Source organism: Rutidosis leptorrhynchoides, chromosome 4, assembly GCF_046630445.1.
Source record: "Rutidosis leptorrhynchoides isolate AG116_Rl617_1_P2 chromosome 4, CSIRO_AGI_Rlap_v1, whole genome shotgun sequence".
Classification (NCBI taxonomy): domain Eukaryota; kingdom Viridiplantae; phylum Streptophyta; class Magnoliopsida; order Asterales; family Asteraceae; genus Rutidosis; species Rutidosis leptorrhynchoides.
Window position 1 is genome coordinate 449,511,576 of NC_092336.1, and position 16,925 is coordinate 449,528,500.

At 34.6% G+C, this 16,925-nt stretch overlaps 1 protein-coding gene across 11 annotated transcripts; it reads left to right on the top strand.

Moving 5' to 3' along the window:
* Window positions 1-6,423: 6,423 nt before the first annotated feature.
* Window positions 6,424-12,032, top strand: LOC139844396 (serine/arginine-rich splicing factor RS2Z33-like). Of its 11 annotated transcripts, none has more exons than XM_071834619.1 (9): window positions 6,424-6,617; window positions 8,483-8,601; window positions 8,840-9,025; window positions 9,100-9,305; window positions 9,413-9,511; window positions 9,644-9,676; window positions 10,412-10,600; window positions 10,701-10,776; window positions 11,340-12,032. In XM_071834619.1, the coding sequence occupies exons 3-7, from the start codon at window positions 8,873-8,875 to the stop codon at window positions 10,413-10,415; spliced, it is 495 nt and encodes a 164-aa protein (XP_071690720.1). In that variant the 5' UTR covers window positions 6,424-6,617; window positions 8,483-8,601; window positions 8,840-8,872; the 3' UTR covers window positions 10,416-10,600; window positions 10,701-10,776; window positions 11,340-12,032. The 11 variants fall into 11 exon arrangements, with proteins under 11 accessions (XP_071690720.1, XP_071690715.1, XP_071690723.1 ...); XM_071834614.1 differs by lacking the exon at window positions 9,644-9,676 and adding an exon at window positions 11,230-11,271 and having other exon boundaries at window positions 10,418-10,600; XM_071834622.1 differs by lacking the exon at window positions 9,644-9,676.
* Window positions 12,033-16,925: the final 4,893 nt, after the last annotated feature.

A 16,925-nucleotide genomic window follows, 5' to 3' on the forward strand; every position in this document is an offset into this window, starting at 1 on the left:
GTATGGTCTCAAACAGGCGCCGAGATGATGGTACAAGAGATTTGATTCTTTCATAATGAGCCTTGAATATAACAGACTTTATACAGACCCTTGTGCATATTTCAAGAAGTTTGGGGACAATGATTTTGTCATTTTGCTGTTATATGTAGACGACATGTTGGTTGCAGGCCCCAACAAAGATCGTATTAATAAGCTGAAGGCTCAATTGGCTAGGGAGTTTGAAATGAAAGACTTGGGTGCCGCAAACAAGATTCTAGGGATGTAAATTCATCGAGACAGAGATAATAGGAAGATTTGGCTTTCTCAAAAAAATTATTTGAAGAAAGTCTTGCAGCGCTTCAATATGCAAGATAGTAAGCCAATCTCAACCCCACTTCCTACTAATCTCAAGTTATCCTCCGTTATGTGTCCTAGCAGTGAATACGAGAGGAAGGAGATGTCTCGTGTACCGTATGCATCAGCAGTGGGAAGTTTAATGTTCGCAATGATATGTACAAGACCAGACATTGCGCATGCAGTGGGAGTAGTTAGTCGGTACATGGCTAATCCCGGTAAAGAGCATTGGAATGCGGTAAAGAGGATCCTTAAATACATCAAGGGAACCTTAGATGTTGCATTATGTTATGGGGGGAACCGAAATTTATGGTCAAATGGTATGTTGATTCAGATTATGCAGGTGATATCGATAAAAGTAAATCTACCACTGCATATGTTTTCACACTTTGTGGTGGAATAATAAGCTGGGTTTCAAAACTGCAGTCAGTTGTGGCGACGTCAACAACAGAGGCAGAATATGTAGCAGCTACTCAAGCTACTAAAGAGGCAGTATGGTTAAAAATGTTGTTAGAGGAACTAGGGCACAAACAAAAGAATATCACTCTATTTTGTGACAACCAAAGTGCCTTGCATCTTGCAAGAAATCCGGCATTTCATTCAAAGACAGAGCATATACGAGTTCAGTATCACTTCGTTCGTGAGAAAGTGGAAGAAGGAACCGTGGATATGCAGAAAATTCATACTGATAAAAATGTGGCTGATTTTCTAACAAAGTCAATCAATCGTGACAAGTTTATTTGGTGCCGTTCCTCATGCGGCCTAGCAGAGACGTAAGCAACATCATTGGCAAGGAAGGATTATCGTGTGAAGATTTATTGGGCTTCAATCAAATCTTCAAGTGGGAGATTGTTGAAATATTGAATGGTTGGTAAATGGTTGGTAAATGGTTGATATAGTCAAACACCACATGTATATTGTGGTAATATGATATTGGTTGGTGCCTACAATTTGTAGACAATTTTTACTGGCCAAACTCCACCAACCCCAATTCTAGTAGTATAAATAAGAGCTTTAAGCAAGCTCATTTCTCATCCCAAATTCACAAGTGTTCTTGTGTACTAAAAGAGAGTTAATATAGAATTAAAGTGTTAACTCCTAATTACAAGAGATATAAAGATTAGTGTTTATCCTTGTAATTAGAGAGAAGTGTAATTCCTATTATTCTTATTAGTGAAACGTTTCTTTCATTGCCCGTGGTTTTTACCCTATTGGGATTTTCCACGTTAAATCTCGGTGTCTCTTTATTGTCGCTATTTCAATTATTACTAGCGGTTTGCTATAATTCGTTGTCGCTTTTCTCAACAATACTCATCAATTAACTCTTGAAATTTATTCGTGAAGTATAATAACATACGTATTGATTTTTATTGCAAAAGCTAATAAAAATTAATTAAATACGTACTATAGTAACTTTTAAATATAACATATACGTAGGCTGATTATGAGTAAGTACAACAGCTTTATTTTAAAGGCAACAATTTTAGTAGTCTCAGTTTATTTTAAAAAATATATATAAATATATAATGGATAAATATATAAGAAAATGAGTCCACAACTGCTAAACGGTTATCAATTTTGATTATTTAAAATACGCTTTTATCTATCTAACGTAGATTATGATAAAATATTAAAAATTTTGCATCTAAGTATAACTGTAGACATGATTTTAGGTGATTCTACAAAACATAAAATCTATTTATTTTAATAAGTAATCGGCGTGAGAAAAAATCGTATAGCTTGAATAGTTTCTGAACCCTTCAAGATATTGTGGCCTGATATTAAATTTTGACAAGGGCGTATTTTTGACCATGTCACACTGGGCATCCAAATTCTCAGGCCCGACCCTGATTACTACTCCGTACCTTTTATTTGATATTTTAGGCTATGCTTGAATAAATGAAATGTATCAATTTTATTATCTTGATATATTGATAAATATTATAAAAAAATTATATCTTTTGATAATATGATTTTTGATAGTTATTATATATAAGATTATATAATTATATATATATATATAATATAATAAACTTGAAAGGAAGAGTTCAGTTTAATTAGATAGATACTATTTGTGATAATTTATCTTTTTTTGTAACAAATAATTGTGGAGCTCTCGCTTCGCGTCGGGAGTGCCGTTTTGAATGCGAGTTAAAAAAAAGTCTTCATATATTTTGTAAAATAGAAATTTTTTCGACATCTAATATTGAAGGGTTGTTCCTTTTGTGAAAGTTGCTTCTTTTAGCGTTCGTTTTTTTTTTTTTAAGTTAGTTGATCTATTTTGTAAAAAAAAATGTTTTTCGACATCTTTTGGTAGTATTGAAGGGTTGGTTCTTTTACGAAAGTTGCCTCTTTTATCGTTGGAGGGAAAAAAAAATTACTGTAGCACAGTAGTGGCCCCTGTGGGTCCAACTGTCTGAGCGCAATGTACAAGTCGGTAAAGTATGGTGGGTGTTATTATTCAGTATTTTTTGTTTTATTAATGGGATAAATAATAATTTAGAATTTAGAATATAGGTATAAAGTAGGGGGTTTGATTTGTATTTTAATAGAAGTTAGGGGTTAGTTTTGTGAAAAGTGAAAATTTAAATAGTACTATTCATCTCTAATAAGACAAAAAAGGTAAAATGATGAAAATACATCTGGTTACTATTGATGAATAGTGCTACAGTGTTTTGCCTATTAAATATATAGATAATATTATTCAACAAAAAAAAATATATCGCTAATCTTCGGTAATATTTGTTGAAGCTTTTGGTGGTTTTGATAATGGTGTTCACTCGTTATAATACTTTTTAACGGGTGATTGTCCTAACATGATAGGTTAGTGTTATATAATATATTACTATATTATCTAATAAACAAAAAAAATGAATAGTAATTAGGGGTATTTTCGTTTTTTTACCTTTTTATTTTATTTTTAATTCTAATTAAATTCAACTATACCAAGAAAGACCCCCACACTTTTTTTAAATATTCAAATCGACCCCCAAACAGAGGGATAAAGTGTCAAATAATCATTTTCATAAAAAATCTTAAATAAACTCCACCCAAATATTCAACGGGTCATATCTTCTCGCTTGCAACGAGTTAAATTTTTTCGACACCATCGTTAAACTCGAAATAATTTTAGGAACACAATGTCACTAACTATACGCAAAACGGACGCTTTTTAAAAAATGCTAAATATTTGGGGTACTTTTCATACATGTTGATTTTGCGTTAAATTTGTAAAAGTCGATAATTACATAGCTAAACGCGGAGATGGACATATATTGTTAATTTAAAATAACATTTAAATCTTTCACGGGTTATACCTTTTAGTTCGACTCGAGTTGCGCTTCAACGACATCATTCTTTAGCCACGAAATAATTTTACAAACTAAACGCAATAAAATATATTGAAAACCGAACCTCCGACGCGAAACGAGGGTTCAACAACTAGTTTTGTCTATTTGAAAATAATCTTGTACTAACATTGTGGCATATGTACATTCATAAATTCCTAATGATCTCCGGCTCGTCTATTGGAGTCATGTTTTTTTGAATTTTTTTTTATTAGTTTCTTTTCCCTTTTTTTTTTTTTTTTTCTTTCTTCTGAAAGCTCTTTGTTTTTCCTTTTTTTCTTCTTCTTTTAATTAGATTATATTATTATATCATTATGTCTGTTCTTTAAGTTTATAAAAAGTTTATCATTCTTTTTTTCGTTTTTTCTCTAAAAAATTCCTTTATACTTTTTACTTTTAGGATACATCAGTATATCTCTTAATTAAATGGGCATTCAATACGTTTGTTTCTGATCTCTGAATGACTATGATGCTGAATGGTTCAACATTTAATGCCGAATAATTCAGAGTTAAAACACTCTTTTAACCATTAAATACCTAAATTTTTTGTAATATTTTTCTCAAATCACATCCATTACACATAAGAAACAATGATATTATATTTTTTATTCATGTAATACGTTAATAATGTAATTTTACGCAATTCTTATCGTCTATTTAAAATGATTATCAAACAGTTAACAGTTTATTTTTATTCAAACTGTTTATTCGGAGATTTTAGATTATTTAGATTATGAATCATTCAACGTCAATTATTCAGTTTTAACAACGGCATCGTTAGTTATATTGTATTTGTGTGAATAGATAACATTTTTATATGAAAAAATATTATATTTTTTTTATAATTCAATCAATTAATATTTGTGTCAACAAATATATTTAGACACATTTTAAAATAATGTAAGTAATGGAAAGTATATATATATATATATATGTATATATATATATATATATATATATATATATATATATATATATATATATATATATATATATATATATATAGTGATAGGATCAACGGAGAAGTAACCAATTGGGGAGAAGCGGAGGGAAGCAATATTTTTTTTCGTTTTTTGAAAAAACTTTGTTCACGAACATTATAGATTAGGTGAAAATATGAACATCTAAAAAAGACGCTTTGTGATAAATGTTTTTATTTTGGCGAAAAAATGCTCGAAGAAATAATATATAACAATTATCGTGTTTTTCGAGCGTATTTTGAGGGTTTAGGAATTAGGTTTTAGATATAAGGGTTTAGAAATTTAGGGTTTAGGGTTTAGATTTAGGATTTAGATTGAGTTTTTAACACGAACGGTTTAGAGTTTAGGGTTTAGGATTTTGGATTTAGGGACTAAACCCAAAACACTAAACCCTAAACCATAAACCTAAACTCTAAATCAGGTTAAATTTTGACAAAAAGTACTTCACAAAACATGAATAAAAAAACGTTCGAAGATTAACATTCTTCACGATCAATATTATCTTGAATGTTATTTTTGTCAATCGTTTTCCCGCCTAAATAATAACATTCATGACGAAGTGTCTTTTTAAAATGTTCATATTTTCGTGTGATTTTAATGCCTGAAAAAAAATTCGAAAAAACGAAGAAAAAAAATTTGTTTCCCTCCGCTCCCCCCAATTGGTTACTTCCCCATTGATCCTATATATATATATATATATATATATATATATATATATATATATATATATATATATATATATATATATATATATATTGTAAATTATTAAAATAATGGTTAGTACTTTTATACAAAACGATTCCTCTTTCATTATTATTATTATTATTATTATTATTTTTATATTCTCCCCACAACTTTACATTCTAATTTTACTACATCAATTTTTATTTTTAATATTTATTTCTACTTTTTACATATTCTAAACTAAATTATGCACTTTCAAGTACATTTTTTTTGTTGAGACCAAACACATATATCAAACGATTCGAAAAAAACAACATCACAAATGAATTACACATCATCACAAATGAATTAAGGGTTCACGGTAACGCGCGGTGCAGTGAACCCCTAACCCCATTTATATATTATTACTACATATACTATTAAAGACTTCAAACTGTGTCGTTTTTACTGCATCCGACAATGCGACATTGTAAACTTTTTTATGCAATTTTTTCACTTAAATTGTGTATGTATTTTTTTCACTTTCTTTATGTTCAATTATTGAAGCAAAAAGATACCTACATGCAGTATTGATAAATAAAAGTGCCCAAACTAGATAAGTTAGATGGCATGGTCAATTGAATTGTTTTGATAATTCATAATTTATAATTTATAGTATATATATCAGTGGTGAAATCGAACTTTTTAATTTTCTTTCTTTCGTTAGATTCACTGCGGGTAAAATATTTTAATGGAAAATATATATTATTATTTTAACAATCATTGATATTCGCATTTAAATATAAACTATTAAAGCTATATATATATATATATATATATATATATATATATATATATATATATATATATATATATATATATATATATATATTAAAAGAGAGTCTTAATTAGCTAATAAATGTTTTCAAAAACCCCTTAATTACCGTTAGATTATAAAATTACATTAGAATACCCATTAATCCAACGTTCCTTAATAAATCAAATCAAAAACTTATTATAATGTACCTAAAATACCCTTAAATTAAGAAAAAACACGGTAGATTTGAACAAAATTAGGGGTTTCAATATCTTCTCATAATTCTATTTTTAAGGTCGATTTCAACAAACCTAGCTTCTCAATATCTCCAATTACCACCTGTCCACCGTCGCCTCCTTCACCAGTCACCACTCACCACCTCCGTCACCGCCTCCGTCAACGTCAGCGTATTTGGTGCAAGCGGCCTCGAATTCTCCGCATGTAACCTACTTCAAAATTACTGCCATCGTCTATCAGGTAGTGTATTGCTTTTGTTACGAGGAATTCTCCGCCTGTAACCTACTTCAAATGCACTGCCATCGTCTATCAGGTAGTGTATTGCTTTTGTTACAAATTTTAGATTTTAGGGTTTGAATTTGGAATTTATATTTCAAAAAACAGAAGTAACAATCAACCAATTTAGTTTATATATTTTAACTATTTAATCAATTAATAAGTTTTTGAAATTCATGACTTGATGTTTATGGTTTGAAAGTCGTCAAATGATTACTTGATTATTTATCTTTGACGATTTAGTTAGATTTTAACTTATTTTTTAGATGTCTGATGTGTTAATTTATTGTTATTATTTTCACTAATTAATAATTAACCGTGTTTAAATATTGAAAATCATGCGTGAGTTAAAAAAATGGGTGTATTTAAACTGTTTGATGATATGTTTGTATGAAAAGTTAGCTTAATTGTTTGATGAAAGAAGAACTGTTTGGTTTACACGATGACAGAAAAAAACGGCCTACAGCATCCGATATGAATTGTATTTATTAATTTTTTTTATTGTTTATTGTTTATGTGATTTAATTAAGATTAAAAAACTGCAATTGGGATCATCTGCAAGATTTATGCTTCAAATATTGGTTTAGAGTTTAGGTGTAGGGTTTTAGGTTTAAATTTAGGGTTAGTGTTTAGATTTATAGTGTAGGGTTTAGATTTTAGGGTTTAGATTTAGGGTTTAGGGTTTAGAGTTTAGGTGTAGGGTTTTAGGTTTAGAGTTAGGGTTTAGGGTTTAGATTCTAGGGTTTATATTTTAGGGCTTAGAGTTTAGGGTTAGGGTTAGGGTTTGGGTTCAGAGTTTTTAGGGTTTAGGGTTTAAATTTTAGGGTTTAGAGTTTAGGCTTAGGGTTTATGGTTGATTTTAGGGTTTAGGTTTAGGTTTAGGTTTAGGGTTGATTTTAGGGTTTAGGCTTTAGGTTAGGGTTTTGGGTTTAGATCTTAGGGTTTAGAGTTTAGGTTTAGGGTTTATGGTTGATTTTAGGGTTTAGGTTTAGGTTTAGGTTTAGGGTTGATTTTAGGGTTGATTTTAGGGTTTAGGCTTTAGGTTAGGGTTTTGGGTTTAGATCTTAGGGTTTACAGTTTAAGTTTAGGTTTAGGGTTGATTTTAGGGTTTAGGTTTAGGGTTTAGGCTTTAGGCTAGGGTTTTGGGTTTAGATCTTAGGGTTTAGAGTTTAGGTTTAGGGTTGATTTTAGGGTTTAGGTTTAGGCTTTAGGTTAGGGTTTTGGGTTTAGATTTTAGGGTTTAGGGTTTAGAGTTTAGGTTTAGGGTTTATGATTGATTTTAGGGCTTAGGTTTAGGTTTAGGGTTTATGATTTATTTTAGGGTTTAGGTTTAGGTTTAGGTTTAGGGTTGATTTTAGGGTTTAGGTTTAGGTTTAGGTTTAGGTTTAGGGTTGATTTTAGGGTTTAGGTTTAGGTTTAAGGGTTGATTTTAGGCTTTAGGTTAGGGTTTTGGGTTTAGATTTAGGGTTTAGGCTTGAGGTTAGGGTTTAGGGTTTAGATTCTAGGGTTTAGATTTTAGGGTTAGGTTTAGTTTTTAAATCAAAGGATTTAGAAGAGTTTAACAAAATGTTTTCAAAACCCCTTTAGTTATCGTTAGATTAGAAAATTACGTTACAATACCCCTAATCCAACGATCATTAATCATCCACAAAATTATTAAGTAATAAATCAATTTTAAATACACTCCATCCTGCATGCGAAACGTGATGATCATAATGAAAAGAAACAGATTTCAGGTACTTAAGTGCTCACCAATCATGCATATATACTCTGATTACATAATATTTCATAATGGTGTTCAGATCCATAACATAAAAAGAATTTTGCAGTGGAATACCGAACGGAAGTCTCACTCCATGTTACAGGAATCGTTTGCCAAAGTTGCATTCTTTGACGATGATATTGTGCAGTCAGAAAAGAATTATGTCTCTCTAAACTCATTCTTGGTGTAAGTATGCCAGAAAAGAGTTGTCATACATTATGGTTATTCGTAAAGTAATCAAGTATGTTAATGTTAATTCTCTGTGTATGTTTAAATTTCCTCTTGAGATTATGAACTGTTTGAATGATAACAAGTTTAACTGTTTGATTCGTTTCTTACCAAAAATTGGCATGTTGTTTGAATGTTGCTTTAATTGTAGTACGTATAGAGCATAGCTGAAATATGAACTGTTGATAAATGACAGGGACATTTGAAGTGAAAGAATATCATTGAGATTATGGATGAATCTCCAGCACCAGACCTTGGTTCCATGAGAAAATTTCTCGAGGTCAGAACGATATCTTTCTGTACGAAAATGGGCCATAAACAAGGTTGGGTAATGGTCAAAAGATCTTTCTGTACGAAAATCATAGTTGAATTTGCCAAAGGGGTATGCTATTCATTCTAATGTATTATTCTTTATTTATTAGCCATCGACTTCATTCGGTACCCGTTGACATACAGGTGCCACGTGGCAGTGGTGGTTATGTGGGCGGGTCACGTGAATATCTTGGCAGAGGTCCTCCTCCTGGTGCGGGTCGCTGCTTTAATTTTGGACTAGATGGTCAATGGTCTCGAGATTGTAAAGCTGGTGACTGGAAGAACAAATCTTATCGTTGTGGTGAGCGAGGCCATATAGAGAGACATTGTCAGAACAACCCGAAGAAGTTGTGAGTTTTTTACACGTCTTTAAATTATTTTCCATCATTTGTGAAGCCATGTTTCTGTGATTTAGTTTTTTGTTTTTGTTTTTGTTTTTTGTTGTTGTTTTATTTAGTGTTGAGAGCAAGCGTGGGCGAAGTTACTCGAGGACTCCTTCTCCACTTCGACGAGGTAGAAGCCGCAGTCGTAGTTATAGCAGGTGCTGCAGCTACAGGTTACAAACTTTTTCATTTTTTTTATGATTGAACTTTAGTTGATAGTCAACTATATGAGAGAAGCTTAATGTGATATGTATAGCGTTCTGTAATTGAGTGTATTACCTAGGTTTTTTTTATTTATCATTCAGGCAATTTGGAACTCCTCAAGAGCATTTAGACAGGTCAAAAGTTTCCTTATACAGAATGATAGTTTCTGTTGCTGATATTTGCAGAATGGCGCATTTGTTCAAAATTGCAGTATACTCAATAATCTAGATGATGAATGATTTCAGTTGTAGTTGTATGCATTTGGCCATAGTATTGATTGAAAAATGGGTTTCGACTTTACCAGACTGAACCGCCCAACCTAAATCGACCTGTTTGACCCGACTAAGCTGACTCATCCTTGATTATTATTTTATACATAATAGTTTGGCTGGCTATCTAACATTCTGATTATCCTTCATTTGTATTTTACCAACTAAGTGTATGAAGTAACACTTTGATTTTGTCTATTCAATTAATACTTTGCCCAAATGAATATCTTCAAACTTATTTTACGCAAATATGCAAACGATTTGTTTTTTTTTGTCTTAGTTTATAGGGTACGACATTGATTATTTACCCATTCAAATTTATATAATGTTCAATTAAAAAAAACTATATGGACTATATATATATATATATATATATATATATATATATATATATATATATATATATATATATATATATATATGTATATGTATGTATGTATGTATGTATATATATATATATATATATATATATATATATATATATATATATATATATATATATATATATAACACGAGTTCATAACACCCTAGAAAACACTGACCGTGCTTTCAGATATGAATTTGTTGTGGTAATCACTATCAATTTTATATCTTTGTTAGTTAAAGGTTTTCGTACAGCTGCAACAAAAGTGGGAAGTATGCAGTGAAAGGTTTGAGTGGAAATAGTGGTGAGCGAGACCTAAAATGTGACGTCCGTGGGCAGTCAAAGATGTCTAATCGAAGAAAGAAGAGATGAGGATCTACTGTTTCGCCTGTAGATGATGCCCGTTTTATGATGCATCATATAAGGTGAAAATATCCTGAGGGATGTTAGCAAATATTTTATATTTATAAAAATTCAAATGGTTTTGAACACATGTTTTTTATATACTTTGGATGTCCTTTTCAGGGATTTTCAATTAACTATGAACCTGCAGTAGCAGTTCATGTGAAGTTTTGAAGCAACCAAGTACTCATTGGGAAAGGTTTAAAACCGATCTTTAAAAAAAAAAAAAAAAAAAACAAATGGGATTGATTGGATGTGGCAACATGGGTGGGTCAAGTGGGTTACGTTACAGGATGTAACTGATTGTGTGACCCAATTTTATTTTCTCTTAGATAAAATCACTTCATGAACAAGTGTTGAGTCTAATATGTTATAAAAGCAATATAATTTTAATAATATAATTTTTTTGCTGTAACATGATTTAGGAGGTCTTATGCTTTAAAAATACCTTTAGATAGACCATATTTTTTGTTTTACCTGTTTACTTTTTATGAATTTACTTTCTTTGTAGTATTTTACAAATATGCAAGTCACCCGATAGAGATAAATAAAACATATCCTGAATTGCACAGCTCACTTGGAAATTACAGTTATCTTTTCAGTTTTTATATTCTTGTCTAATTTAACATTTCAAAATATTCGATATATTCAGTGGTGACTATTGGGTAGGCAGCACAGCCCTGGATCAAAATGGGTAAAGTGTCATTATTTCCATATTTTTTAAATTGTTACTATCATTTTTGTAAATTTTAATGGTTATAGGTGCTAATGGTGAACTCAATTTGCGGATCAGGGAGCAACTTACTTTAATCGAAGCGCGAGTCCTTCCACTCCACCTATAATAAAGCAGCTATACCACCTTTTTCTAGCGGGAGTGACTTTAACTATTCTTTGATGATTCATGTATGGTCACTTCTGTTGTACAGATATACCATACAACCACTTTTCATAAGTTTCTTGATTTGTAGGAATGTTTGTGACAATTGTAGCTACATAATTGATACATCTAATATTAGAATTTACTTATACAATAGATGTACAAAAATGTAAAACTTCACAAATTAAATGCTTCTCTTTCCGTTATAGCATGGGCATGAGACCGTCAAAATTTAACCGAGTTAAATTGGGTGATGGAGTAAACTCAGTACACTAACTTAGAGATCATTCATGGACATGTCTTGAGATATCAAATATTATATTACTTGCTTTGGATAATCATTTACTCATATTAAAATTTCCTTGAACCTGGAATCACTAATCATATGAGAGACACATAACTTGAAATTTGTATCTTCACTTTAGAAGCATACCAATGTTGCTTTTACGTTCATTTTTATTACCAAAAAGGTAAGATGATAGTTAATTGTTTATCAGTGTTGTTTTGTTTCGATTAATGACCATATTGGATTCGTAATGGAAGTTTATCTTGATTCAGTAATGAACAACCTAAATATCTAACAATTGATTTGTAAGTCGTGTACAATGCAGTAAGGTTGCAACTATGGTGGAAAAAAAGAAACGCAAAATCGACTTACTACAACAATAACATGTCCTTTAAGATGCTCAATTTACATTCATTATTTTGATGTTTCGGTTAGATGGCGTCGAATGGGATATAGGTATGGAGCTCTACTCTGTGTTCTACAAGTAGATACTTATGACCATTTAGATAACCATCAGATATGTGAAACTTATATTTTATGTTGTTGAAGTTCTGACTATAGATAGCGTGAATAGTGGAGGTATGCAATGTACATGTTTATGTTTATGTTTTATTTTTAATTTTGTCCAAATCGACGATGGTTATTGAAGTATTGAACCTTCTTAATTGTAGTGTTATGATACAGATATTTGTCTTGCTTTGTACACCTCGACTTATTTTCAATCTCGACTTATATTTTTTCAATCGTAGAAGATTAATTGGAGAATTTATTGAAAACGACAATCTACCAATTATCGAAAACATATTATCACATTTCTATAGCTTATTTAATATGAAAAAATTTGCTACTAAATTTGATGTCTTTAGTATTACATATGGTACTTGGATATGTCCTACTCAACGGTATATAATGTGGATTGGTGGATTACGTCCAACTGATATGCTACAGGCAAGTACACGGAACTATTTCTTTACCTTATTTATTATTATTGGTTTTATATTAACTTCTTTTTTATATTTCAATTTCGAGATTAACATACATTAACTTGATCTTGATTGTGACAGTTAATCAACAATCATATTGAAGTTTTTGGACCTCAACTTGAAAAAAAGAAATTTTTAACATCTGAAATTACGAACGAAGAGATTGCACTTATTACAAAATTTAGAAATTTAGAAGCCACAATATCAAATACTGATCATGCATATTTTAACCATAGGGGTAATATGTCTGTTCAACGCGTAAAGTGAGGTTTAAGGATCTTAGAACAAGGCTCTCTGGTCCGGCTACCGTGAATAACCCTGGCCGACATGATGATGTCGGCGGGGTGGCCAAGTGATTAAGTCCACCTTTAATGACGACCGTCGATTAGAAGGCCCCAAATAAGGTCGTAGGTACTAGTTAATCAAGAAACTAACCTGTTAACCTTTAGAAGATGCTCGGCAATGCTGGTTACGTAAGACGGGTATTAGATGACGGTTACGTAAGGTGATTGTCTTTAGAATGATAGTTAGGGTTTGTATATATAGGCAAACCCTAATTCTAGAACCATCCGAGATAATGGCAATCCTTTCCATAACAAACTCCCCCGAATCACGGATGTAATTATGGAAAAGATATTTATTTGATAGCCAAGTAATCGCTGTACCGGGAAAAAAGGCATTAGATACGAATCCGCATACCGCATAACGCACATGAGCACACGCATACACACACTAGTGGGTGCCCGCATACGTATGGGGTGCGCATGCGGGTTGCGGTATCATTATGTCCCCCCAGTTTGATGTTATATGGCGCAAGATATATGATATCAAACTAGTAAGCGGAAAAAACAAGAAAACGACTAGCATTCAATGTTCCGCGTGCGTTTCGAGGTCATTTAATGCCTGTCACTGTTGCAGAAGCCCATTCGGCTGACAAGACGTAAAGTGGCAGTTGGCAGGCGCGTGTCAGCCACGCGCTCATAGGTAACAATACCCAACTGACATCCACGCGCGCACTTAAAATGCAACCCGTTGATCGCGTAACACGTGTACAGCCACGATCACACCATTCCACCCCATGACTCCAAATCTTCACTATAAATAGCCCCAATTCACACACATTTCCATTTTTTCGCTTCAAGCTTCCCCAACACGCTGCTATATTCAATTCCGATCAAATCCTAAATACTCCGGCCACCGTCTAAAGGTTAGTAATTCTCCAATCACTCTATAGAAAATGACTAAGGCTAACGAGACCTATGTAGATAGTGTTAGATCAATTATAGAGCAGAAACACATTGATCACTTAGTTAAACAATACCCACCGTTAGCAAAGTACAATCCGGTGCCACCCCTGTCTAATCAGCGTGCTCACGAGCCACCGGAGAAGAAGGTGGCTATCTACGAACATGCGTTCAAGCATGGCAACTTTAGGGTTCCCCCCTCCGACTTCTTCTTAGACGTACTAGATCACTTCAGAGTGGGATTAGGGCAACTACACCCTTATGCCATAGGTAAAATAGTACTGTTTGAGATGTGGTGCGCCGCACTCAACAAGGTACCGTTGGTGAAAGTTTTCTGTCATTTATACCGCTTAGCCAATCACCACAAATCCTGGTTCACCTTCTTCGCCCGACAAAATTTCACCAAAACCCCAAAGTCGAATGCGGGTAACTGGAAAGAAACTTTTTTTACATTGACCAAACTGTAGTTGGTACCAATTTTCCGCAAACGCTTATATGGTGCGAGAAGGTGGAGAAGGATGTGAACAAAACCCCGGTCCTTGATGACGAGGAAACAAAACTATTGGCGGAGTGCGCTAACGCACAGCTGGTGCACCGGTCATACGGGAATGTGATGTTGCGGTTAGGGAAGATATCCGCACACTGGCCATGGGAAGATGTGCGTCCAGCCATAGTCGGACCGGATGGAAAGGGTAGGAACAGTATAATCACGTACTAACATAACAGTTTGCTATTTATATGTGCTAACGCATGCGTGCATGTTTACAGAGATGAAGATGAAGAAAGTATTGACTGCGGAGGAGATCGCGGGCATCTCCTTCCGCAAGCAGAATGTGAACCAGCAGTTGGAGCAGGAGAAAACTGGCGAGAATGCACCTGCCACCTCCGGTAATAAGCGCAAGGCTGCCGAAGCCTCCCAACCCCAACAGAAGAAGAAGAAACTCACTCCCAAACAGAGGGAGGACAAGCGGAACGACAACTTCGTTCCCATCGAACCCCGTTCTGCGGATCTACCTCCCCCATCTTCTGGTAAGCGTTCCCCCTTCGCGCATACCGCATACTTAAGTTTGCATTTATGTAACCATTTACTGATACGCAGAGCATATTGAGGAGACGCATCACACCCCACCGCGGATCAATCCGGACCTTGAAGCTACCGCCGAGTCAAAGGACAAGACGATACACCTGGACTCCGAGTCTACACCAACCCCGCCACACGGTAGCTTCCGATTGGCGAACCTGGCGCAGCTCACCCAGTCCTCGGCGGAAAACGCCGCAGAGCAATCCGCCTTCCTCCAAATCTTCCCGGCTGAGTTTTGCAACCAACTAGCCGCACTGCCCTTTAATCAGGCGCTCAACGCCTTCATCCAAAACGGCCTTGTCTTTTTTGGCATGGTTGCGGATCAAGCCCGCCGTTCCACTAACTTGTATCAAGTGGCCGTGCGGAAAGAAACAGAACTAGGGCTGCTGCAAGCGGGGGTTGATCAGGTTAAGAAAGACAGGGACGCCGCGGAAGAAGCGCGCAAGGCGGTAGAGTTAACTGCGGCGGAAACCAAAACTGCATTGATTGAAGAGAGAAAGAAAAACCGCGAGCTGGTTGGGGCGGTTGACCAGTCCAAGGGGGAGACTGAACGTCTGCAGGTGGAGCTGGAAAAGGTTACTAGGGATAAAGATGACGCGGTGACTGGCCGCGAGCTAGCAGAGGCGGACTTGACAAAGCTTCGCACCACTCTTCCTACCATTGCGGAGAAGGTGATGGATTCCGGGCCCGTGTCCAAAAAGTTCAACGCCTATGTTGACGCGGTTAAAGACCACGAAATCAACAAGGCAGTGCTGGAGGTGATCCAAGATTGCGGTCTGACACCGCCGTACCCTAACATCGTACAAAAGAAGCTAAAGGAGGGTACGGTTGCGGTGGTAATGTAGGAGGAAGAAGCCATCACAGCCATCCCAATCCCCCTGATCAATGCTTTTGCTGCGGACCCGAATATGTCGGTTGATGGGTTCCTCAAGGAGGATTATTAGTGTTAGCTTGTAGTCGTTTGCGCCGTAAGTCCTATGTTCAGGCCGGCAATTTGAAACAGACGTCATGTAATATCTTGATTTTGTATATATGATATTATTTTGTGCATGCGTCGTGTATTAATTGTTTATATATCGCGAATCAAAACAATTAGTGGACCGCATGCCTAATCACATGGTTAACCAAAACTCATGCGCATACACAGGTACTGCGTAAAATAAACCAATATTTTAGCCATTTTACCTTTAACAATTTAGACTCAAAAGCTACTGCGTTACTGCTTTGTCATGTGCTAGAGGTGCACTTTAGTTGTATGGTAAGCAACGCAACTAAAAACAAACCAATGCTTTTATACTTTGAGTTCCTCAAGCAAACCAATGCGAGAGTAATTACGCACAAGCAAACCAATGCTTGTAGTTTTAAGTCGACTTGGCAGCCATCTAGTCTGCGTGGCGCTTGGCTAGGGGAAAGCCAATTCCCTTCGCCTGACGTTAATATCTAGCCTTGTAACCAAACAGGCTTCTGCCGCACGGGGGCTAGAGGACACCCCTTAAGTAGGCAGGAAACACATACAAAAAAGAGAAATACACATCAAAAGTATGCGCGAGTAAATATTTAATTGGCATTAATAATGATTACAACCGCGACACTTCCAAACGGACGGAAAATACATAGAAAAGATAATGCGCTAAAATAAATTGGAGTGATCAGGTCCATCCAGCTACATATAACATTTCTTCAACAATGTCGCATGCCAAGTGCGTTTCACAGGTTTTTCATCTAATGTCTCGAGATGGTATGCCCCGGTGTTGCTTGCTTTTGCTACCCTATACGGACCTTCCCAGCGGGGGCCCAATTTCCCAGTATCCTCCGCATGACTTGCGTCATTCTGACGCCAAACTAAGTCCCCACACTTATAAGAGCGCGGACGCACA